A 19,638-nucleotide genomic window follows, 5' to 3' on the forward strand; every position below is an offset into this window, starting at 1 on the left:
CAGACAACACTTAATTCAATGCTTATTTAAGTGCCGTGTAAAGAGACACAGCTTCAGTTGTATCTGAAACTCAGCCCTGAGCTTTTCAGGGAGTTAGTCCCAGTCACTGTATCAGACAAGGTTAAGCATCGACTTTTCCTTACGTTTATACTTCCACAGGCCTATTTTGCCTTGGAGGCAGCATGCATTAAGACATGCTCTGCGAGTTTTCTCTCTGCTTGTTTGCCAGAATGACATATGTAGCTTCTCATCCAGGGACCATATTTTATCTGGAACAGGCACTTCCTTTTGATAGCATTTTTCCAAACTCGATGAGTCTATATGTTTATATAACTGTTCATCCACTCCGACAATGAAAACATTATCAGACCAATCAGGTGCCACCCTACCACCACTCTGTGTGGTATCTAATTCTCCTGCCATGGGCTTACAGTAACAGGCCACGATACAGGCCTAAACACACTACCGCGGTCCTTCCCCTCTGTACCATTAATGAGAGGAGGATAACCTTACTGGAAAATAGGGCTTGCTTCAAAATGAGCACTCGCCTACACCGTAGAGATGACATGACCAATCCGGGTCACGGCACCACTGTAGAAATACAAACCCTTGGGATCCATTGAACCAGCCATATGTCTGTTGCAGTGAAGTTTGTTGGTTGCGTGAGCAGGACAACAGACAACCAGCTAGCTCGTAAGACATTGGGCTAACACAGTTATTTAGCTAGCCATTAATAGACACACCCCATACAGGACAAGTAACAGGTGTGTCAAAACATGACCATATAGGAATAACCACAAAAATAGGCAGCTTAAAATACAATGTCAGCACATGCGCACAGATACAGATTGTATATCACAGATATAGCACAATTCAAAACAATAATTTCCTTCAACTGTGACTGAAGAAGCTTTATTGCTCTGAATACACAATGAAATAAGCCTCAGTTTTCCTTTCTCTGACATCGATTGGACTCGTATATGGAGCTTGCTGTATATCATCCACTCTGATGCTGCCCATGAATATGAAGTTTATTGACCGTGCGGCTGCCGCTGCTGCTGTTTTGGTCTTTTGTGTGCGAATGCCCTCACAAGATGACCTCGGCCAGCGGTGGGAGCATTTCTGAAAATATTTTTGTAGCATTATTTCGAGATCGATGTGCACTAAATGCCGTTTGATGGTTGTTGTTCTGCCTGTATTAGATGTCAGGCGTACGGCTTGATGACAGCAGTGTTTAAACACAGAAAAAAAGAAAGAATGGTTTGCCTGCTGAGAGAGAGGGAGAGAGAGAGAGAGAGAGAGAGAGGAAGAGAGAGAGAGAGAGAGAGATGCTTGATATCAAACAAAATCTTCCCAGGTGCATTTATTCAAAAAGCCTCATTTCCATATTTTTAAGTGTTGCCTTTCCCCCCATCCCTCTAATTCTTTTATTTCTCGCTCTCTCTCTATCTCACTCTCTCTTCTTCTCGTATTTTCTCTTCTGCCCTTCACTTGCTGCTTTTCTTACTTTAGTTCTTCTCTCTCTGTTTTTCATTTATCCCTTTCTCTTGTCCTCTTGTTTCTGTCTCTTTGTTCTCTTTCCATTTTCTCTGTCTGTAATTCTTCCTCATTGTCTTATTTCTCTTCTCACTCTTTTTCTTTTTTTACTCTCTCATTCTTTCTCTCTCTCTCTTACTAATTTTATGATTTCTCTCTCCTGCTTTCTCCCTCTCTTACTTTCTTCTGCTTCTCTTTCTCTTTTTCTTTCCGTTTCTTCTCAGTCTCTTTGATTGTCTTCTCTCTCTCTTTTCTCCCTTATTCTTCTTTTTCTCTCATTCTCTTCTCTCTTTTACGTTTTTATGTTTGCTGTGACTCTTTTCTTTTCTCTCATTCTCTTTTGCTTTCTTTCTGTTTTCTCTCTTCTTTCTGTTTACTTTGCCACCTCTGTTATTTTTATTCTTCTCTCTCTCTCTCTCTCTCTCTCTCTCTCTCTCTCTCTCTCTCTCCCACACAGCTGCTGGAGGTTTTAGCAGGGAATAAAAACCCTCCATCTGAATATATATGACAGAGACATAAAGGAGAGAATTAAAAAATGGAGAGAGGGAGAAAGAGAGAGAGCAGGAGAGAGTGAATGGAGGGAGAAAACAAAGATGTGCGGGTGTGCGCTCAGTGAACCGACAGGACTGATACTACACCGACAAACATCTTCAGAGAAGGAGAGAGAGCGAGATAGAGAAAGTGAGAAAGAGGAGGAATGGATGAGAAAGAGATGAAGATGAGGGGAAAGGGAGGGGGGGAGAGCAATAGATAGATAGATAGATAGATAGATAGATAGATAGATAGATAGATAGATAGATCAAAAAAAGGAAAAAGATAATGTGATCTATATAGAAGGAGAGAGAGAAGGAATGAGAGAGAACTATAAGGGATGAAAGAAAGAAGAAGAGAAATGGGGAAGATAAAGAGGAGGAGAAAAGCAATAGAGGGAGAGAGAGGAGAGCGGGAGAGAGGCTGATAGTGAGAGGAGCTAGGAGAAAGAGTGGAAAGGACAAAGAGAAAGAGCGACAAAGGACAGAAAAAGAATGGCGGAGTAGAGAGGAGTGACGGGCGTTTTGATTAGCCTCTCACAAAGAGAGAGACCTGTGGGCTGTCCCTACGGTCCAGCAGTGAAAGGACAGGAAAGAGAGGACTCAATAAACGTCCTCTCCAAGCTGCTGTACATGCTTGGGGAGGTCAGTGGACTTGAACTGAGAGGGCAAAAGCAGGAGTCCACCCAAATCCCACAGGCAGCAGCAGCGCTGACTGTCTGATATCAGTGCTGTAATGGGTTACTGCTTTATATCATACATATATATATATATATATATATTTGCCGGAAATGCGTTGTAGCACCACCTTACTGATATACAGTTGGAGACTGTTACTGCCTGGTGATTTGATGTGTGTAAGTCATCCTCTAGTCCTTCATCAGTGGTGTGGTGAAAATGATCCACCACACAAATAATATTTGGACCACAGCATTCCTGCAGTCAGAATTTGACCATTCATGAGTAGTGAGGGGGGCTGACAAATTGTGCAGCAGATGAGCCACGCCTGTAACTCTACACCAAAATGGTGAACCTTGATAATGGTTTCTAATAAATTGAAAAGTGAGAGAAAGTACAAGGTAGGCATTCCTAACAAAGTGGCCAGTGAGTGGATGTTCAAGGTAGGCATTCCTAATAAAGTGTCCAGTGAGTTAAAGTTTGAGGGAGGTGTTTCTGATAAAGAGGCCAGAGCGTGGAAGTGCAAGCTAGTTGTTTCTAATATAGTGGCCAGCATGTGGAAGTACAAGGTAGGTGTTCTTAATAAAGTTGCCAGTGAGTTGAAGTATAATTTACAATCTGATTTGCTATGCTCAGATTAGACATATGTAAAGTCTATGGAATGACCATGCAAGGAGGATTAAACATGGTTGCTGTGGAGCTGTATGAGAATGGTGCTTTGATGTATGGAGGGCTGCTTTCAGAAGTGTTGCTGGTAGAGAGTACAGTCTTCTGAATGAAGATATAAGTCATACCTTATTGGTTTATAAACAAAAATAAGTTAAATACCAGACAATAACACAAAATAGCAGATGCTGAAAAACATTTACATTTATGGCATTTGGCAGACACTTTTATCCAGAGTGACTTACAATTTGATCATTTCATACAGGTAAACGAAGGTAGTGTTAGGAGTCTTGCCCAAGGACTCTTAATCGTATAGTGTAGGGTGCTTACCTAGGTGGGGGATTGAACCCCAGTCTAAGTGTATGTGCGATGTGTATCTGGTGGGTTTTGATCATTCCTTTCTTGACATGCAAACTGACCAACCATATACTGGTGTCTTTGCATGAAGTATAGGGTCCAGCAGGTGTTCAGATCGGTGCTAGAACAAAAACAAACCTGCTTGATACAAAGTGGTCTGCTCATTGCCCAGCAACCGTGTCTTCCGATAAAAGCTGCATTGCTTGCAAACTGATAAAACATGGTGTGTGGAAGTGCGTACACATGGCTAGAGTGTGACTGTGGCCATCATGGCATGTAATAAATAACAGACGGCCTGTGTACTTCTGAGGCTTAGCGTTAAAGAGGCATTCTGGGCTATTGCTAGCATTTTAACATGTTATTTGTCATGTTATGTAATTCTGTATGTAGCCTCATCAGTTTGACACAGTTCAGTGTGTGATACAGGTGCGATAGTCAACTTTTCTGGCAGTAGTACCATAATAACAAATAATTTCAAACAGCCCATCCTAATGTATCCTTGTCGTTTTTTAAAAGATCCACCCACTTTCAGGATGCATCATCAGAAAAAGTTTTCCATCGTTTTAAACTGGATAGTCTCAAACTGGGGACGATGGCACAGCGAGTAGGCATGTGTACAGTAGATGTCGTGATGGTCCAGACTGTTTCTTTAACCAGCAATATTAACAAAGCCAAAGTTAAAAACAAAGAATCCAGACACTCATAAGAGTTTAGGCATAGACTAATGCCTTGGGGAAGGCCGTGGTCAGAAGTGGTCAGCCATGGACTCCCATATCGCTCGTCTGATGTTGAAAATCCTCCCCGTGTTAGTTTTGTGTGTGTGAGTGTAATTTGAGGCTGTTATGAATAATGGAATGAGATGGTGGTGCCAAGTAGGCCAGTGTGCTGCTATACTGCTTATGCTGATGCATCTTCTAAAAATCAGAATTTATTCTTGAAACTTAAAAGTCTCAGCTAACAAAAGAAGCAATTTTACTTCTTTTTGAAAGAATAAGCAGAAATTGTGTGGAAAGTGAAGACTCTAAACTTTGTACCATGTTTGTGTGTGTAAGTGGAGGCGGAGGTATTTTATTATGATTTGAGTTTGTGTATATTTATGTATACATTTTGTGTATATTTTTCCTTTACATGTTTGAAACTGAAGTCAGGAGCACATATTTGAACCTGTCATTACAGAATGTCATCGACATGTCCATACAGTTCATTATGAACCAGTGTAATCACATAATTGCGATTGTGTATTAATAGTTTTTGCTTTTACAATAGTTTTGAGACTGTTTTGGTCTAAATGTAGTTTTTTATAACCAATGCATGGTGAATGGAAACATGCAGGCAAAAATACACGTGTTTTTTTTTTTTTTTAGATTTACCACTGTTCTACCATCTTCAGCAATACAGGTAAAACTCTGATGACACGTGTAGGTTCACTAGTCACATGTTTGCAAGCCCAGTTTCCTATCGTCAACCACAATAAACAGTTCTGACCTGGCAAGTTTCTCTAGAGTGGAGCATTTAAAACCAAATCATGGTTTTAATGACTTTGCTTACATCTTAACCATTTAATTATGCAGACTGGTTGAAAAATCAGTGAATTCCCATTTAGGTGGATTAACATTTGTGCTGGTAAAAGGAGAAGCGATAGATTTTGAATGGAAATGTGCTTGCCGAAGAAAGAAAGTAAATGTGAATAGAATAAAGGCAAACGCCTGATCAGGTATTTCCATTTTTGGCCACAGCTAGGAAACATGACAGAAAGCAGCGGATAAAAGAAATTACAGGAAAAAATGATTACGTACCTTAGGCTGTCAGAGGAAAACATTACAGTGATGTTATACAGATGATTTTAAACAGCCTGTTGCTGATTGACGGACATATCCCGAGCCATCATGTCAGTCAGTGTGTTCTATGTCTGTGCTTTTCCATTAAAATTCAGCCATGAAATGAAAATGAAACAGCAGCGAGAAGCTGCTCAGCATTTGAGATTTCTCTGTAGACTTGCTCTATATTTATCAGAAGTGTTTTATAGACGTGACATAGATGGTTTTATTCTCGTTAATGGAGAGCTAATGGAAACGCAGCATTGTTCACGCCAATTTTTATGGCATTTCGGTTGAATTTACTCAGTAGCTGGATGGAAACCTGGATACAGTCTGTCTGCTGAAAACAGATTAACTGCAGAGTAAAAGTAAGAGAGACTGCGCTTCCTGACGGAGGAGATGTCCTAAATATCACGCCGTTAGGAATTCAGCCTATTAAATGGTAACGTCTCCCCTGTGTTTCTGAAATATTCAAATGAACGAAATAAGTCTGATATCTGGGGGAGAAGAGAGAGAGTTGGCCATCCGAGCAGCAAAGTCTGTACTCTACTGCCTTAATTTCAGCAATAGCAAGGCAGCGTCATAAAAAATCATTCAGCTATACAATATTGATGTTTTTAGCTCACTTTTATTAGAATTATTAATTATTGATTTCTGTTTATCTTCTCATTCTGACTTTGTTTTGAGCAGTTTTGTTTAGCTTGTTAATTGCCTTTACAGTATAATTTATTTCTTTAGTTATTTGTAAGAGAGAATAAGAGAAATAAAAGAGAGAGAGAGAGAGGGGTAGGAAAAGGGGGAATGCAGAAAAGATAAGGAGAGAGAAAGGAAAGAAAGAGGGGATGGAACAGAAAAAAATAAGAGGCAGGAAAAGAAGGAGAGGAAAAAAGAGGGAGTACAGAAATGGAGGTGAGAGAGAAAGAGAGAGAAAAGAATGTGTGGAGGAAAAAATTTAAGGTGAGAGAGAGGGAGAAATGAAAATTGTGGAGAAAGAAAGTAGAGAGACGAAAGAAGGTGAGAGAGAGAGAGAGAGAGATAAAAGGTATGGAGAAAAGACCGTAGAGAGAAAGAGGGGGAGAGAAAAGAAAGAAGGTGTGGAGAAAAGAAAGGACGAGAAAAAAGAGGAGGAGAGAGAAAAGAGTTGCGTTAAAGGAGGAAAAGAGATAAAGAGAGCAAAGGTGAGGGAGAAAAATGAGGGTGAGGAGGACAAGAAAAAGAGCAAAAGAGTGAAAGAGAGCTAAAAAGAGAAAGATGAGAGAAATAAAAATGAAAGATTTTATGAAGAGATAGAAAAGCAGGACTCTATATTCTTTCTCTGACTTATCTGTCTGCATACAGGAGGAAAAAACAGACCTACTAGAAAAGGAGAGCGAGGAATGGATGAGTGGGTAGAGATGGAGAGATAGAGAGGTACGAATAGAGACAGACAGAGAGACTGAAAGGTAGAGAGAGAGAGTGATGAGTTCTTTGTGTAACTGAGACTCACCTGTGTTTTCAAATAGAATATGTGGAGCCCCTCATCAATCAGTCAGAGCGCACTGCCGCCATGGCAACACCTTATTCACTTTAAACATGTCTGTGAGGAAAGAAGAGCGGAGCAGTGCGTCTGTGTGTGTGCACACAAGCACTTGATGTCGATGTTGCACTGTGGACCATGGCTGTTTGGGGGGGGTGTCATAGAGGTGGGACCCTCTGAAATTGTTGCTAGGCCCCTCATACTGACACAATTGTTCACCCCTGACTTACAGAGACAGTTTCGTAGCATAATTCACCAGTTAGATGCCTGGTGTGTATTAATTTCCCTCATATTCATCATGGTTACCATTTTTAGTTACATGTTATCAGTAATTATTACGAGTTATAAATAAATCAAATTATAAGACGTGTGATAACAATTACCTGTAATAGTAACATGACACGGTTACGTCACCAAGCAAAATCTGTCATGACAACTCGTGGCATATGACATGTTTTGTGAGGATTTTATGGCATTGTTGTATCTATATTATGTAGCAGGGTGCAGGCAATATATCATCTTACGCCTTGTTTCAGCTGGAAGTGTTGTGATTGAAGTGATTAGTGATGAGATCTGGGATTTTAATCCAGCATGAATCTGCCATGTCTGCAGTCTGCTAAGTAATAATTCCAGAGTGAATGACCTTCTATAATCTGCTGACTTCTGTTTGAATCAAAATCACAGTAATGTAATAAAAACTGTAATAATAAAAACAGATAATCGAAAATGACACCTCCATTTTTTTCTTTTTGTGTGCCCTGAAGAAGGCTGAGAGCTAGATGAAGCTTGATTTGATCCAGTTTCTTAACCCTCAAGTTCATGACAAGACTTTTAAAATCTAAAATTCGTACAAACTGGCCACTCAAATCAGCCACAAATTACATTACCATACCTTGTCTGGTTAAACTAATCCGTCTTATAATTTGCTCAACTCTGAGCCCTCTTAGTAAGAAGTTCTGTTTTAAATTAATATTACACTGTAATAACAATCATGGCATTTCAGCTGACCATTAATTTTCATATAAATAATTATGATTGACAATTTGTTTTGTCTTGCTCATTGTGTGCAACTAAAATGCAGCTAAAAGAGCTGAAATGGCCAAATTGGCTGTTTTTTTATTTTATTTTAGCTATATTTTGCTTCTTGCAGCATAGTATGACTGTGAAAATCTAGCAAACGATTATTTCAAAGTACTGCGTTTAGGTGATTATGTAATAATTGTGACCTTGTAGTAACAACACCTGGTAGTAGAAAATGGTGCCTTCAGTGTTTTCTTTTTCTTTTTTTGTAATCTGATGACATGCTAACAGCTAAAATGGAGCTTTATTATTGGGTTGCGATAAGTTTGCATCATGTTAGTTGTTTAATGCTGCACTGGCCAAATAAGAAGGTCATAGACCCCATTTACACCTGGGCCTAATATAGAATACACCTAATATATAAGCTGTGTTCCATGAGGGGTGCAATGCCACTGTGAGTGCATTTTACATAACTGCAGAAAATCAGATTTTGTCAGTAATCCGATCAACACATTTACATGCACTTGAGTAATCAGGTAATGGGGAAACTCCATTACTCAAATGGGGACATGAGTCAGGCTCAGGCAGTAATCGGATTTCTGCTTTGCAACCAGCCAATAAACTCACAGAAGACGTTGTGATGTAAGCCTTACATAAACTTAAACTAAATGCCACAGCTTTATTGAAACATGCATTTGGTTTCAGCGTTGCTCCAGAAGTGTTTTGCACAGACTGATAAATCTGAAAGAAAAAAGAGTAAGAGTTTACATGCACTGAGAAATGTGATTACTGAGCTAAAATCCAGCTCTCTTGATTGGATTTCTTAATCATATTTCTAGATCGCAGAATGCTATTTACATGACCATTTGAAATATCAGATGACTGCAGAGATCCGATTATGATTGGATTATTGAGTGCATGTAAACACACTGAGCTTTAAACACTAAGCTACGTTCCTTTGTTCTAACATGCTCAGCTCACCCAAAAAAGGATCATGCCACAATCCAATATCAGAAAAAAATCAATGTCACATGAAATGGAATGTTTCATAGACCCCAAGTTAACTTAAGTGTTATGGCCACTTGACTTAAGCAAGAGTAACTTGGCAAAGACAGCCTTTATAACAGATGATGCCCACTGGAATAATCCCTTTTAAATGTTTATATAGATTTAAGTCAAGTATGGCAAGCTTGTGTATGTGTTATGTCACTTTATGAATGTACACAAGACCCTAGTTATGGCACAGTGCATGCATATGTGTGGGGGTCTGTACCTTCTTTGTTTGTAAGAAAAAGAGTGTGTGTTGGATTCATTGTGATTTTTCTCATCTGCACCTGTGTGTGTGTGTATGTGTGTGTGTGGAGTGATTGCTGAGGACCCTCTGACTGTGTTGAACTGATTACATCATTAGAGTCTCAGTGGAAACTCAGTCTGAATGTGACATTGTCCAATCAACGCAAGGACAAACCCCCTAGGTTCTCTCACACACACTCACGCTCAAATGCCTTTTATTAGGGTTGGTCCCCAAACTGGCCACAGTAACAGAACACTTGTACTCACATATCTTACTTGAGTGTAGGGTTAAAGAAAGGAGCATTTCAGGACATATTCATGAGTGAGTCCCTTTCCAGTATGCTTGGACGAAAATTACTGTTCATAGAGAATTACTGTCATGTCATAATTGAGATTTAAAAGGCTGTTTTAAAAGAAAGCTATACCACAGGAATGACCTAGCAACACCTTAGCAACCATCTGAGCAACCACATGGGATACCATAGCAATGGCCTAGCAACACCTTTACAAACACTGTGTGGCTGTATGTTCATAGTGGAATTGAACAAACTTATGTAAAATGTATTCTGCTGTAAAAAACAATAGAAGTAGTTATGTTTTGAGTATACTTGTGCATGTGTGTTGCTGTAGTCGCGTTCTGTGCCTTCCTCTGTGATTATTTAAAGCACTGATGAGGATGTGAATAGAGATTGAGATTATCACACTGAGATACTTCCGTGTCCACAGTTTAGAGCCTGGGTACAAATGTGCACTGTGTGAGTGTGTGTAGGTTTAGTAGGGCTGAACAGTGGAGAGACTTATGAGAGAGGGGGGGAAGCTTAAGACAAAGAGGGAAAGAAAAAGAGAGGTAAATAAAGATAAAGAAGAGAGAGAGATAGAAACAGATGAGAGAGAGAGAGAGAAAGAGAGAGAGAATGTGAGAGAGAGAGAGAGAGAGAGAGAGAGCACGCAATACAAGAAAGAGACAGAGAAGCAGACAGTGAACGAGAAACAGAGAACACAGAGAGAGTCAGTGAGAGAGAAGGATAGATGAGAAAGAGACAGAGAAAGAGAGAGAGGAAGATTGAGAGTTTTTACAGTAGCAGGTTGAACTCCTCTAGGCCTTCTACAGCCACAGTACACTATATAGACCCTCAGACTCTATTACATCCCTTAGGGGGGCAGGGCGTAGGGGTGGGGGGCTGTAGTCTTTGGTCTTTCACTGCATGCAGATCTATATGTTTACACTGCGGCACATGCTGTGTTTGTGTGGGTGGGGGCATCGGGGGGAGCGTAGGTTTCTATAAAGTCAAAGAGGACTGGCCTCAATGTAAATTGTGCTGAGTAGGCGTAATGCCTGATTTACTCACAGCTCTGTGTATTCACAACATACTTTCAGGCAGTGTTAGATACAGAGAAGATATGCAGCACTGGGACAAGTGGACCTGGGAGATGAATTTATCTTCTGTATGCTATCTTTCAGTGACTCTCTCTCTCTCTCTCTCTCTCTCTCTCTCTCTCTCTCTCTCTCGTGTGCCTTGTCTCCTGGGGCTGGAGAATAAGTGTGTGCCAGGGCAAAAACAACAGGATACCTTTTAAAAAATAGTTCACTCAGTGACTACACCTGAATATTTTCACACACATTCTGGCTTGTTTTTATACAGTGTATGGACATGGAGTCGTATATATATGTGTGTGTGTATATATATATATATATATATATATATATATATATATATATATATAGTATCTCACAAAAATGAGTAAACCCTTCACATTTCTACCCTTCAATGTCCAGCTTTTATAGCAGTATATAGTTGCTGTCCTCTGAAAATAACTGAACATACAGCTATTAATGTCTAAATAGCTGGCAACACAAGTGAGTCCACCTCACAGTGAACATGTCCAAATTGTGCTCAAAGTGTCAATATTTTTTGCAACCTCCATTATTATCTAGCACTGCCTTAACCCTCTTGGGCATGGAATTCACGAGAGCTGCACAGGTTGCTACTGGAATCTTCTTCCATTCCTCCATGATAACATCATTGAGCTGGTGGATGTTAGACACTTTAAGCTCCTCCTCCTTCCACTTGTGGATGCCCCACAGGTGCGGAATTGGGTTTAGGTCTGGAGACATACTTGGCCAGTCCATCATCTTTACCTTCAGCATGGCAGTTGTCATCTTGGAGGTGTGTTTGGGGTCGTTATCAAGTTGGAAAACTGCCATGTGGTGCACTTTCCGAAGGGAACTTTCTTCAGAATGTCACGGTACATGTTGGAATTCATGTTTCCCTCAATGAACCGCAGCTCCCCAGTGTCGGCGGCACTCATGCACCCTTAGATCATGATGCTACCACCAGCATACTTGGCAAGAGACGGTTGTCATGGTACTCTTCACCAGGGTGCCGCCACACATGCTGGACACCATCTGAGCCAAACAGACCTGTCTTGGTCTCATCAAACCACAGGACATTGTTCCTGTAATCCATGTTCTTGGACTGCTTGTCTTCAACAAACTGTTTCCGGGCTTTCTTGTGCATCACCTTCAGAAGGAATTCTGGGATGACAGTCATGCAGACTGAGTTGATGCATTGTGTGGCCTATGGTCTGAGCACTGATAGGCTGACCTCCCACTTCTTCAACCTCTGCAGCAATGTTGGCAGCACTCAAGCATCTATTTCTTGAAGCCAACCTCTGGATATGACGCTAAACATTCGGACTCAACTTCTTTGGTCGAACCTGGCAAGGCCTGTTTGGAGTGGAACCTGTCCTGGAAAACCACTGTATGACATTGGCCACCTTGGTATAGCTCAGTTTCAGGGTGTTAGCAATCTTCTTATAGTCTAGGCCATCTTTGTGGAGAGCAACAATTCCATATCTCACATCTTCAGAGAGTTCTTTGCCATGAGGTGCCATGCTGAATATCCAGTGGCCAGTATGAGAGAATTGTACCCAAAACACCAAATTTAACAGCCCTGTCCCCATTCATACCTGGATCCTTGTAACTCTAACAAGTCACATGACACCAGGGAGGAACAATGACACAATTGGGCACAATTGGGCACAATTGGGCGCAATTGGGCGCAATTTGGACATGTTCACTGTGAGGTGGACTCACTTGTGTTGCCAGCTATTTAGACATCAATGGCTGTGTGGCGAGTTATTGTTAGAGGACGATAAATCTATACTGCTAATACAAGCTGGACACTGACTACTTTAAGTTATATCCAAGTTTCATTTCTATAGTGCCATCCCATGAAAAGATCTAATAAAATATTTGCAGAAATGTGAGGGGTGTATTCACTTTTGTGAGACACTGTATATGTAGACTGACTGCCCACTTCATTAAAACCACCTCCTTGTTTCTACACTTATTGTCCATTTATCAGCTTCACTGTCCACATAGATGCATTTTGTAGTTCTACAGTTAAAGACTGTCCATCTTTTTCTTCACATGCTTTGTTAGTCACTTTTATTTTTCAATGGCCACAGGACCACCACAGAGCAGGTGTTATTGAATAGTGGGTCATTCTCAGCACTGCGGTGACACTGATGTGGTGGTGGTGTGTTAGTATGCGTTGTGCTGGTGAGACAGGATCAGACACAGCAGTGCTGCTGGAGTTAAACACCTCAGTGTCACTCAGAGTCCACCAACTAAAAATATCCAGCCAATAGCGTCCTGTGACCGCTAATGAAGAACTAGAGGATGACTAGAACAAGCAGATGAGCTACTGTCTCTGTCTTTACATCTACAAGGTGGATCAGCAAGGTAGGTGTTTCTTATAGAGTGGACAGTGAATGGACACAACTCCAGCAGCACTGCTGTGTCTGATCTACTTGTACTAGTACAGCAAATACTAACATACCACCACCACACTGTGTCACTGTGTGTACCATATATATATATATATATAATAGGTCTGTAGCCTTTTGGTGCTTCTGTAAATTAGCCCTGTTTTCCTTTGTTTCCTTTTCTTTCCGTTCCCCTCTTCCTCTTCCTCTCATTAATATTCATGAGCAGTGTTAGTCTCAAACCACCAAGAGACTCCCATCCAGTCCCCAAAGCTTTGTGGGATGCGTGCTGATATCAGTCATTCACTCTTTCCCTCTGTGAGCACCCTCCATAGGGACCCTACCCAGGAGTCTAAGGGGAAATCAGAGAGTGTGCTGCTGTCCACTGAATCTGAGAGCTGCTCTAATAAATCATCTGCTCTGTGCCGCTATCTTTAATTACCACATTCCAGCATCTGAAGAATGTTTAGAGGTTCACAAAAACCCTGAAAGCAAAATGGTCACATAAAATTCTGGGACAAATGTTCTCTACCTCTTCTCTTTTTGCTAATGCTAACTTGCTAACTTGGTTGGGTTTACAGTGACTTCTTCAGTAACAAATCCTGACGTAGAGCTGCCGTTGCCACTTTCCACTTCTAACAGCTAACAAAAGCCATAGACCACAGCTTGTATTCACAGTCAGTGACATATCTATAACTTCCAGAAGTCCTGTAGTGACACTGCTTCCTGACAAAATTGATTCCATCCATCCATAAATCAAAAAGTGATTGATTCCAATGCCAGTTCCTAAACAGAATCTAATGTAAAGCCTTCAGTTCAGCTCCTGAATTCCTCAACAATGGAAGAGCTCACTTGGTTGTTACCATGGGTAGGAGTATTCTGGCAACATTGTGCTTGCTGTATCAAGATGTTGTTTCCAATCAGAACTTAACAATGAAAAAGAGTAGTACTGCAGTCACTGCAGAGCTTAAAGTGTGATGATAATTTTAAATCTAGACATCATTGAGTCTTCTCTTGGTCTCTAAATGGCAGAATTGTACAATTAGCTAAAGACTGATCCAGCCACAGTGAAGCACTGCAGGAGGCCAATTTTTCTGACTTTTATTAGGCCTTATGTCTCATCAACACTGAGACTGCGTGTTGGCAACAGTGATCTGTAAGTAGATATGCTCATGACTAATGCGCCACAGATGGATTTTTACTGTGCAATACATCTTATAGCACTTGGAACTGTGCAGTTTCCTGGAATTGCACAATACATTTTATATTTCCAGGAACTGTGCAATACTGCCTCTATTATCACTGAGTGCTTTCTCAGGTGTTTGAGTTTCTTAGAATATCTTTAGTATGGTGATATACTGATGACTGTCATTCACATTTTCAATTTATTTCAGTGTAATTGATTGAATTGATTTGCTACCTTTATGTTTTATGTTCAGAGACCTTTTAACTAAGTTTAACATTAGCGATTGATTCAGAACCTATTCAGGTGAACAGATTTTTTTTAGCATTTCTGTCAATATTATTGCACTGTTATTTATTTTACCGTAGTCCTCTGCCATGACATTACTCTCTTAATTATATATAAAAATGTATAAAAGATATAAAAGGCTTTTTAAATCAGATTTACTCTAATCAATGCATTATAATAAACAAAACAATGTAACAAAAAACACAAGCGTGTGAAAACTTTAAAATGATTCAAGATTTAATAGTAATACATGTAATAAAAATAGCAATAATTAGATTGTTGCAACAAATTATTAGACACTGCACAAAGCAATAGAAATACTTACACTCACCATTTCTGAAATATTCACAAAACTTCCAGAATCAATCAAGAGTAATAATGGCACATTTGCTGTCAGATACAATTTAGATGTAGTCATGTTATTCATATCTCTCTTCCGTTGCCTCTCTGTGTTTCTTGGTAACAGAATGCTGACCCGGTGCATGACCTCTTGCTGGATGTGATCACATGGGTGGGGATTTTACTCTCCCTCGTCTGTCTGCTCATCTGCATCTTCACCTTCTGCTTCTTCCGGGGCCTGCAGAGTGACCGCAACACCATCCACAAGAACCTCTGTGTCTCACTCTTCATCGCTGAAACACTCTTCCTCACCGGTATCAACCGCGCTGACCAGCCTGTAAGAAGCACTCACACACATCAGATACACATATAGAGCACTTTCAAGACTCCTCTCTTTTTAGGATAGGTATGTTGTTAAGAGAAGGTTTTGCCTGGGTATCATTTGTGTGGTCACTCTTAGTGACATGGTGGTGTGGACCAACACCCGAAAATATCCAGGCAAAAATACACTGTTAATGAAGGGCTCCAGGATATCTAACACAAAGTGTGTATCAACATATGAACTAGGGGTTTTCAAAAAAGTGGACAGTCCACTAACACAGTTTGTGGCTTTCCTGGAGCTGTTTCTTCAAGCACTGGCTGCTTGTTAGCAAATTACATTTGCAGCAGGAGTAGCTCAATGACTCTGCTGTTGTTTGCGTCTGCCTTGTTTGTTTGTTATTTTTCTTTGTTGTGTCTGTTGCTGCATTTGCAAGCTTGGTATTCCGTGTGTGTGTGTGTGTGTGTGTGTGTGTGTGTGTGTTAGAGATTTGGCTCTGCTAGGAGGATAAATATGTTTTCCACTTTATAACTCCAAATGAAACTCCGCTCAGGAGTTTAACATCAGCGGTTTTACCGCATAAAAAATTCAGACACATTACCACCAGAATCCAGCTCTCTCGCTTGCTCCGGCTCGCTTTCTCTTTCCCCCCCATCATCTCATCCCTCCTGCATTTCTGCCATCTCCATGTTTTTCTCCCTCACTGAGCTGAAAAACATGACAGATATTCAGAAATGCAGTCTTTTTTATGTTTTATATCAATTATTTCTCACTTGTAGCTCATTGAAAAAGTGGAGAAACTCTGTGAAGAATTCTGAACTTCTTCAGTCCACTCCACACTTGTTTGTGAAAGAGGAGATACGTTATTATTTTTCTTTTTTTTCTTAAAATGAAAACAAATGGAAAACAATACAGATAGATGGAATCAAAAATAAATGGAAATCACAAAGTAACTACTTAATTATACTGTAATTATACTCTAAGAATACAAAAAATTGTAAACAGTACTAAAAATGTTCTTTAACAATAATGAAACCCAAATTGGTGCTTTTTAGAACCATTGCTAAAAGGTTCTTTAAAGAACCAGTCTATCCGTCATAGAAAATCCGTCTCCCTCCCCTTTTCTCTCTGTCTCCTTCCTCTTTTTCTCTCTTTTTTCTCTTTCTGTCTTTCTTTCTCCCCCTCTTGTTCTCTTTTCTGTCTTTCTCTCTCATCTTTTCCTTTTTTTTACTCTATTTCTCTCTTTTCTGTCCCCCTTTTCTCGTTTTCTTTTCTTTTTATTCTGTTTCTTTTCCTCCCTCTCTCTCATGTCTCTGTTTTGTTTTTTTCTTTCAGTTTATCCCAATTACTCTCTTTGTCTTCACTGTTTATGTTTATTTTCCCTTTTTTCACTTACTGTCTATTCCTTTCCTTTCCTTTTTCCTGTCTTTTTCCTATAATCTAATTCCCTCTCTTCCCTCTCTCTCTCTCTCTCTCAGTTAAACCCCCTCCTTTTCATTTTAAACCCCACTGGGGGCATACAAACCTTGTCCATAGAGGGGCCCTGACACACTCACACTCTCGCACTCTCTGACTGTGTTCACATTATAAGCCTTATTGATCCAGTTAGATTTTTTGGCCCTGTCCGACCTTCCTGCCCTGCCAGTTCACGCATCATCACAAATCTGATATGTTTGCATATCCATGTTTGAGCTGGAGGATTTTCTCTAGTTTCAATTCCGATTTGTTATCCTGTCTGTGACAATTCTAGACCTCAAAATCACAAGAAGAAATAGTTGTTTTGCTTGCAAAGCTCTAGTCAGCAACCACACCTGCTTCATTATTAGGATAACTAATGTGGATTTGTGAACAAATGGTATAACAGTGTGAACATATCAGATTTGGCGACTCAAACATGGACCTTGCAATGTGGGCACAAAGGCCCAATCCCATTTCACCCCTTGCCCCTACCACTTAGTCCTTACCCTTCCGTTTTACACATTTCATGTCTAGGGATACGGTGTCCTGGTTTTTGTTGAGATAGAGGGGTAAGGCAAAGTGTTATGTTATGAAAATTAGGATAAACATTGTACCATCTTAGTTTCAAGCCGTTTCAAAGTATTATGGTTCTTTTCTTCATAACAAGCATAAATCATCGCTAGCAGTATGCCGATGTCTTGGTAGCTAACTAGCTAACTTTCCCGTTCCACCTTAAATGGTGCAGCAGTTACGTTCTGGTGCCACAGGCATCACAACTGCTACAAGAAGCTAGCGAATAGCTGACTTCAGCTTCATATCACTGTAGAATTAGAGGTGGGCAACGATAAATAATTATCGCACCCCTGTCACCCTGTCTTTGAAGACATACGAGTCCCTAAATCTAACTAAAGCCCAGCAGTGAGGAGCTGAACTTTACCCTCCTCTGCTATCAGACTGGCAGGGTTGCCTACAGAGCAGCGCTAGTAGCTGTTAATCACTGTGAATTAATGTACTGTTTTATTTGAGGCTTGTCCCATTTCGCTGTGGAGGATTTCAACCACTATGCCTAGTAACTCAGTTCCAAAGAGCAAGGCGAGACTCAAAAACAAGGGGTAGGGGTTAAAAAATAAGAAATAGGGTCGGGTCAGATTAAAGCCTTAATAGGAAGCAGTGCAAACTGACTTGAGTGATTGTTGCATTGTTATGTAAGTCAGCAGCTAATTAAGAGATTAAGCAACAACTCTGATGAAAACACATTTGATGGATAATAACTAATTCACAGTGGAATGCATACATTTCCTGTGTTGTAATTCATAATTTTCACATCATTGCCGTTTTTATAGTGGCATAAAGATACTGTTTCAGTTTTGCCATTGAAGTGAAGCAGTGCATGATCAGCTAGTGATCACCGTCTGGCTTTGTTCAGCTTCCTGCTGTCGCCTACAAGCTCATCCATTCACTCTGCTGACTTCTACTCTCTGTACAGACTCTATGCAATATAAAGGCTGTGTGTGCTGAGAGAAAATCCAGGACGACATCACAGCTCAGTAAGCCATAAATGCCTGGGCAAAAACAGTTCACACTGAATCATGTGTTGTTGCTGCTGTTATTGGTAATGATTTCTTTTGTGTTTACTCCAAACAGTGGACAGTAAAACAAGATTGGATTTTAGTTTCTGTAAATTTGTACTGCATTGAAATACATGCACACACAGCTAACACTGTGGGAAATAAAAGCACCTGCTGAACCCCTTTATATTCAGTTAGTAAACCATATTATATAATATTATAATATTATTATTATTATCAGTAACAGCTATGAGTCATTCAGTAACCACTGTGAATTATTTAAGAGCTAGTATGAGTAACACAGTATCTACTGGGAATTATTCAGTAACTATTATGAATTTTTAAGTAATTGTTATAAATTATTTAGCAACCACTATGGATTATTCAGTAACAGCTATGAATTATTCAGTACCTACTGTGCATTTTTCAGTACCTATAGTGATTTATTCAGTTTACTACTGTGAATTTTTCAGTAACAAGTGTGAGTTGTTCAGTAACTACTGTGAATTATTCAGTACCTACTGTGAATTATTCGGTACCTATAATGAATTATTCAGTTACTACTGTGACTTTTTCAGTAACAAGTGTGGGTTTTTCAGTAACTAGTGTGAATTATTCAGTACCTACTATGATTTTTTTTTAAGTACCCACTATGATTTATTCAGTAACCGCTATGAATTATTCAGTACCTGCTGTGAATTATTCAGTACCTGCTGTGAATTATTCAGTACCTACTGTGAATTATTCAGTACCTACTGTGAATTATTCAGTACCTACTGTGAAGTATTCAGTACCTACTGTGAATTATTCAGTACCTATAATGAATTATTTAGTTACTACTGTGAATTATTCACTACCTATTGTGACCATGCACATTGACCTGTCCATTGAACCCACATTCAACTAATGAGAGAAAAAGTCCATTTCTGTCAGAATATCTAAAATAAGAGTATGGTATTCATTGTGAATGATATTTGTGTTGTATGCCTGTCCTGTTAGGATAAACGTCATCTACATGTTATGTTTGAAATACTGAGCTAACGTTAGCATAATTACAGTTAATGTTGTTCCCTGCCTAGTTTGAGTTGCTGAGCTAACATTAGCATGGTTAGCATTTAGTGCTGTACCCTGTCTAGTTTATTGTTGTTGTTCCCTGCCTAATTTCAATTAACTACAACAACACAGTCCAACTCAGTAACATTTTAAACTGGAAACTCAACGTTATGTAGAAGCTTTAAACAAACATCTCTAGTTTCTCAGTTTTCTCAGAGTTTTTTGCAACCGCTGCTCTGAAAGGTC

At 39.8% G+C, this 19,638-nt stretch overlaps 1 protein-coding gene across 17 annotated transcripts in view; it reads left to right on the forward strand.

Moving 5' to 3' along the window:
• Window positions 1–19,638, forward strand: part of LOC108427443 (adhesion G protein-coupled receptor L3-like) — a 444,945-nt gene that overhangs the window by 375,033 nt on the left and 50,274 nt on the right. For all 17 annotated transcript variants that reach the window (XM_037533074.1, XM_017697583.2, XM_017697582.2 and 14 more), the window contains one exon: window positions 15,122–15,331. In XM_037533074.1, coding sequence (XP_037388971.1) covers window positions 15,122–15,331 — 210 coding nt within the window. The remainder of the gene's footprint in view (window positions 1–15,121; window positions 15,332–19,638) is intronic.

This window comes from Pygocentrus nattereri, chromosome 22 (assembly GCF_015220715.1).
Source record: "Pygocentrus nattereri isolate fPygNat1 chromosome 22, fPygNat1.pri, whole genome shotgun sequence".
Classification (NCBI taxonomy): Eukaryota; Metazoa; Chordata; class Actinopteri; order Characiformes; family Serrasalmidae; genus Pygocentrus; species Pygocentrus nattereri.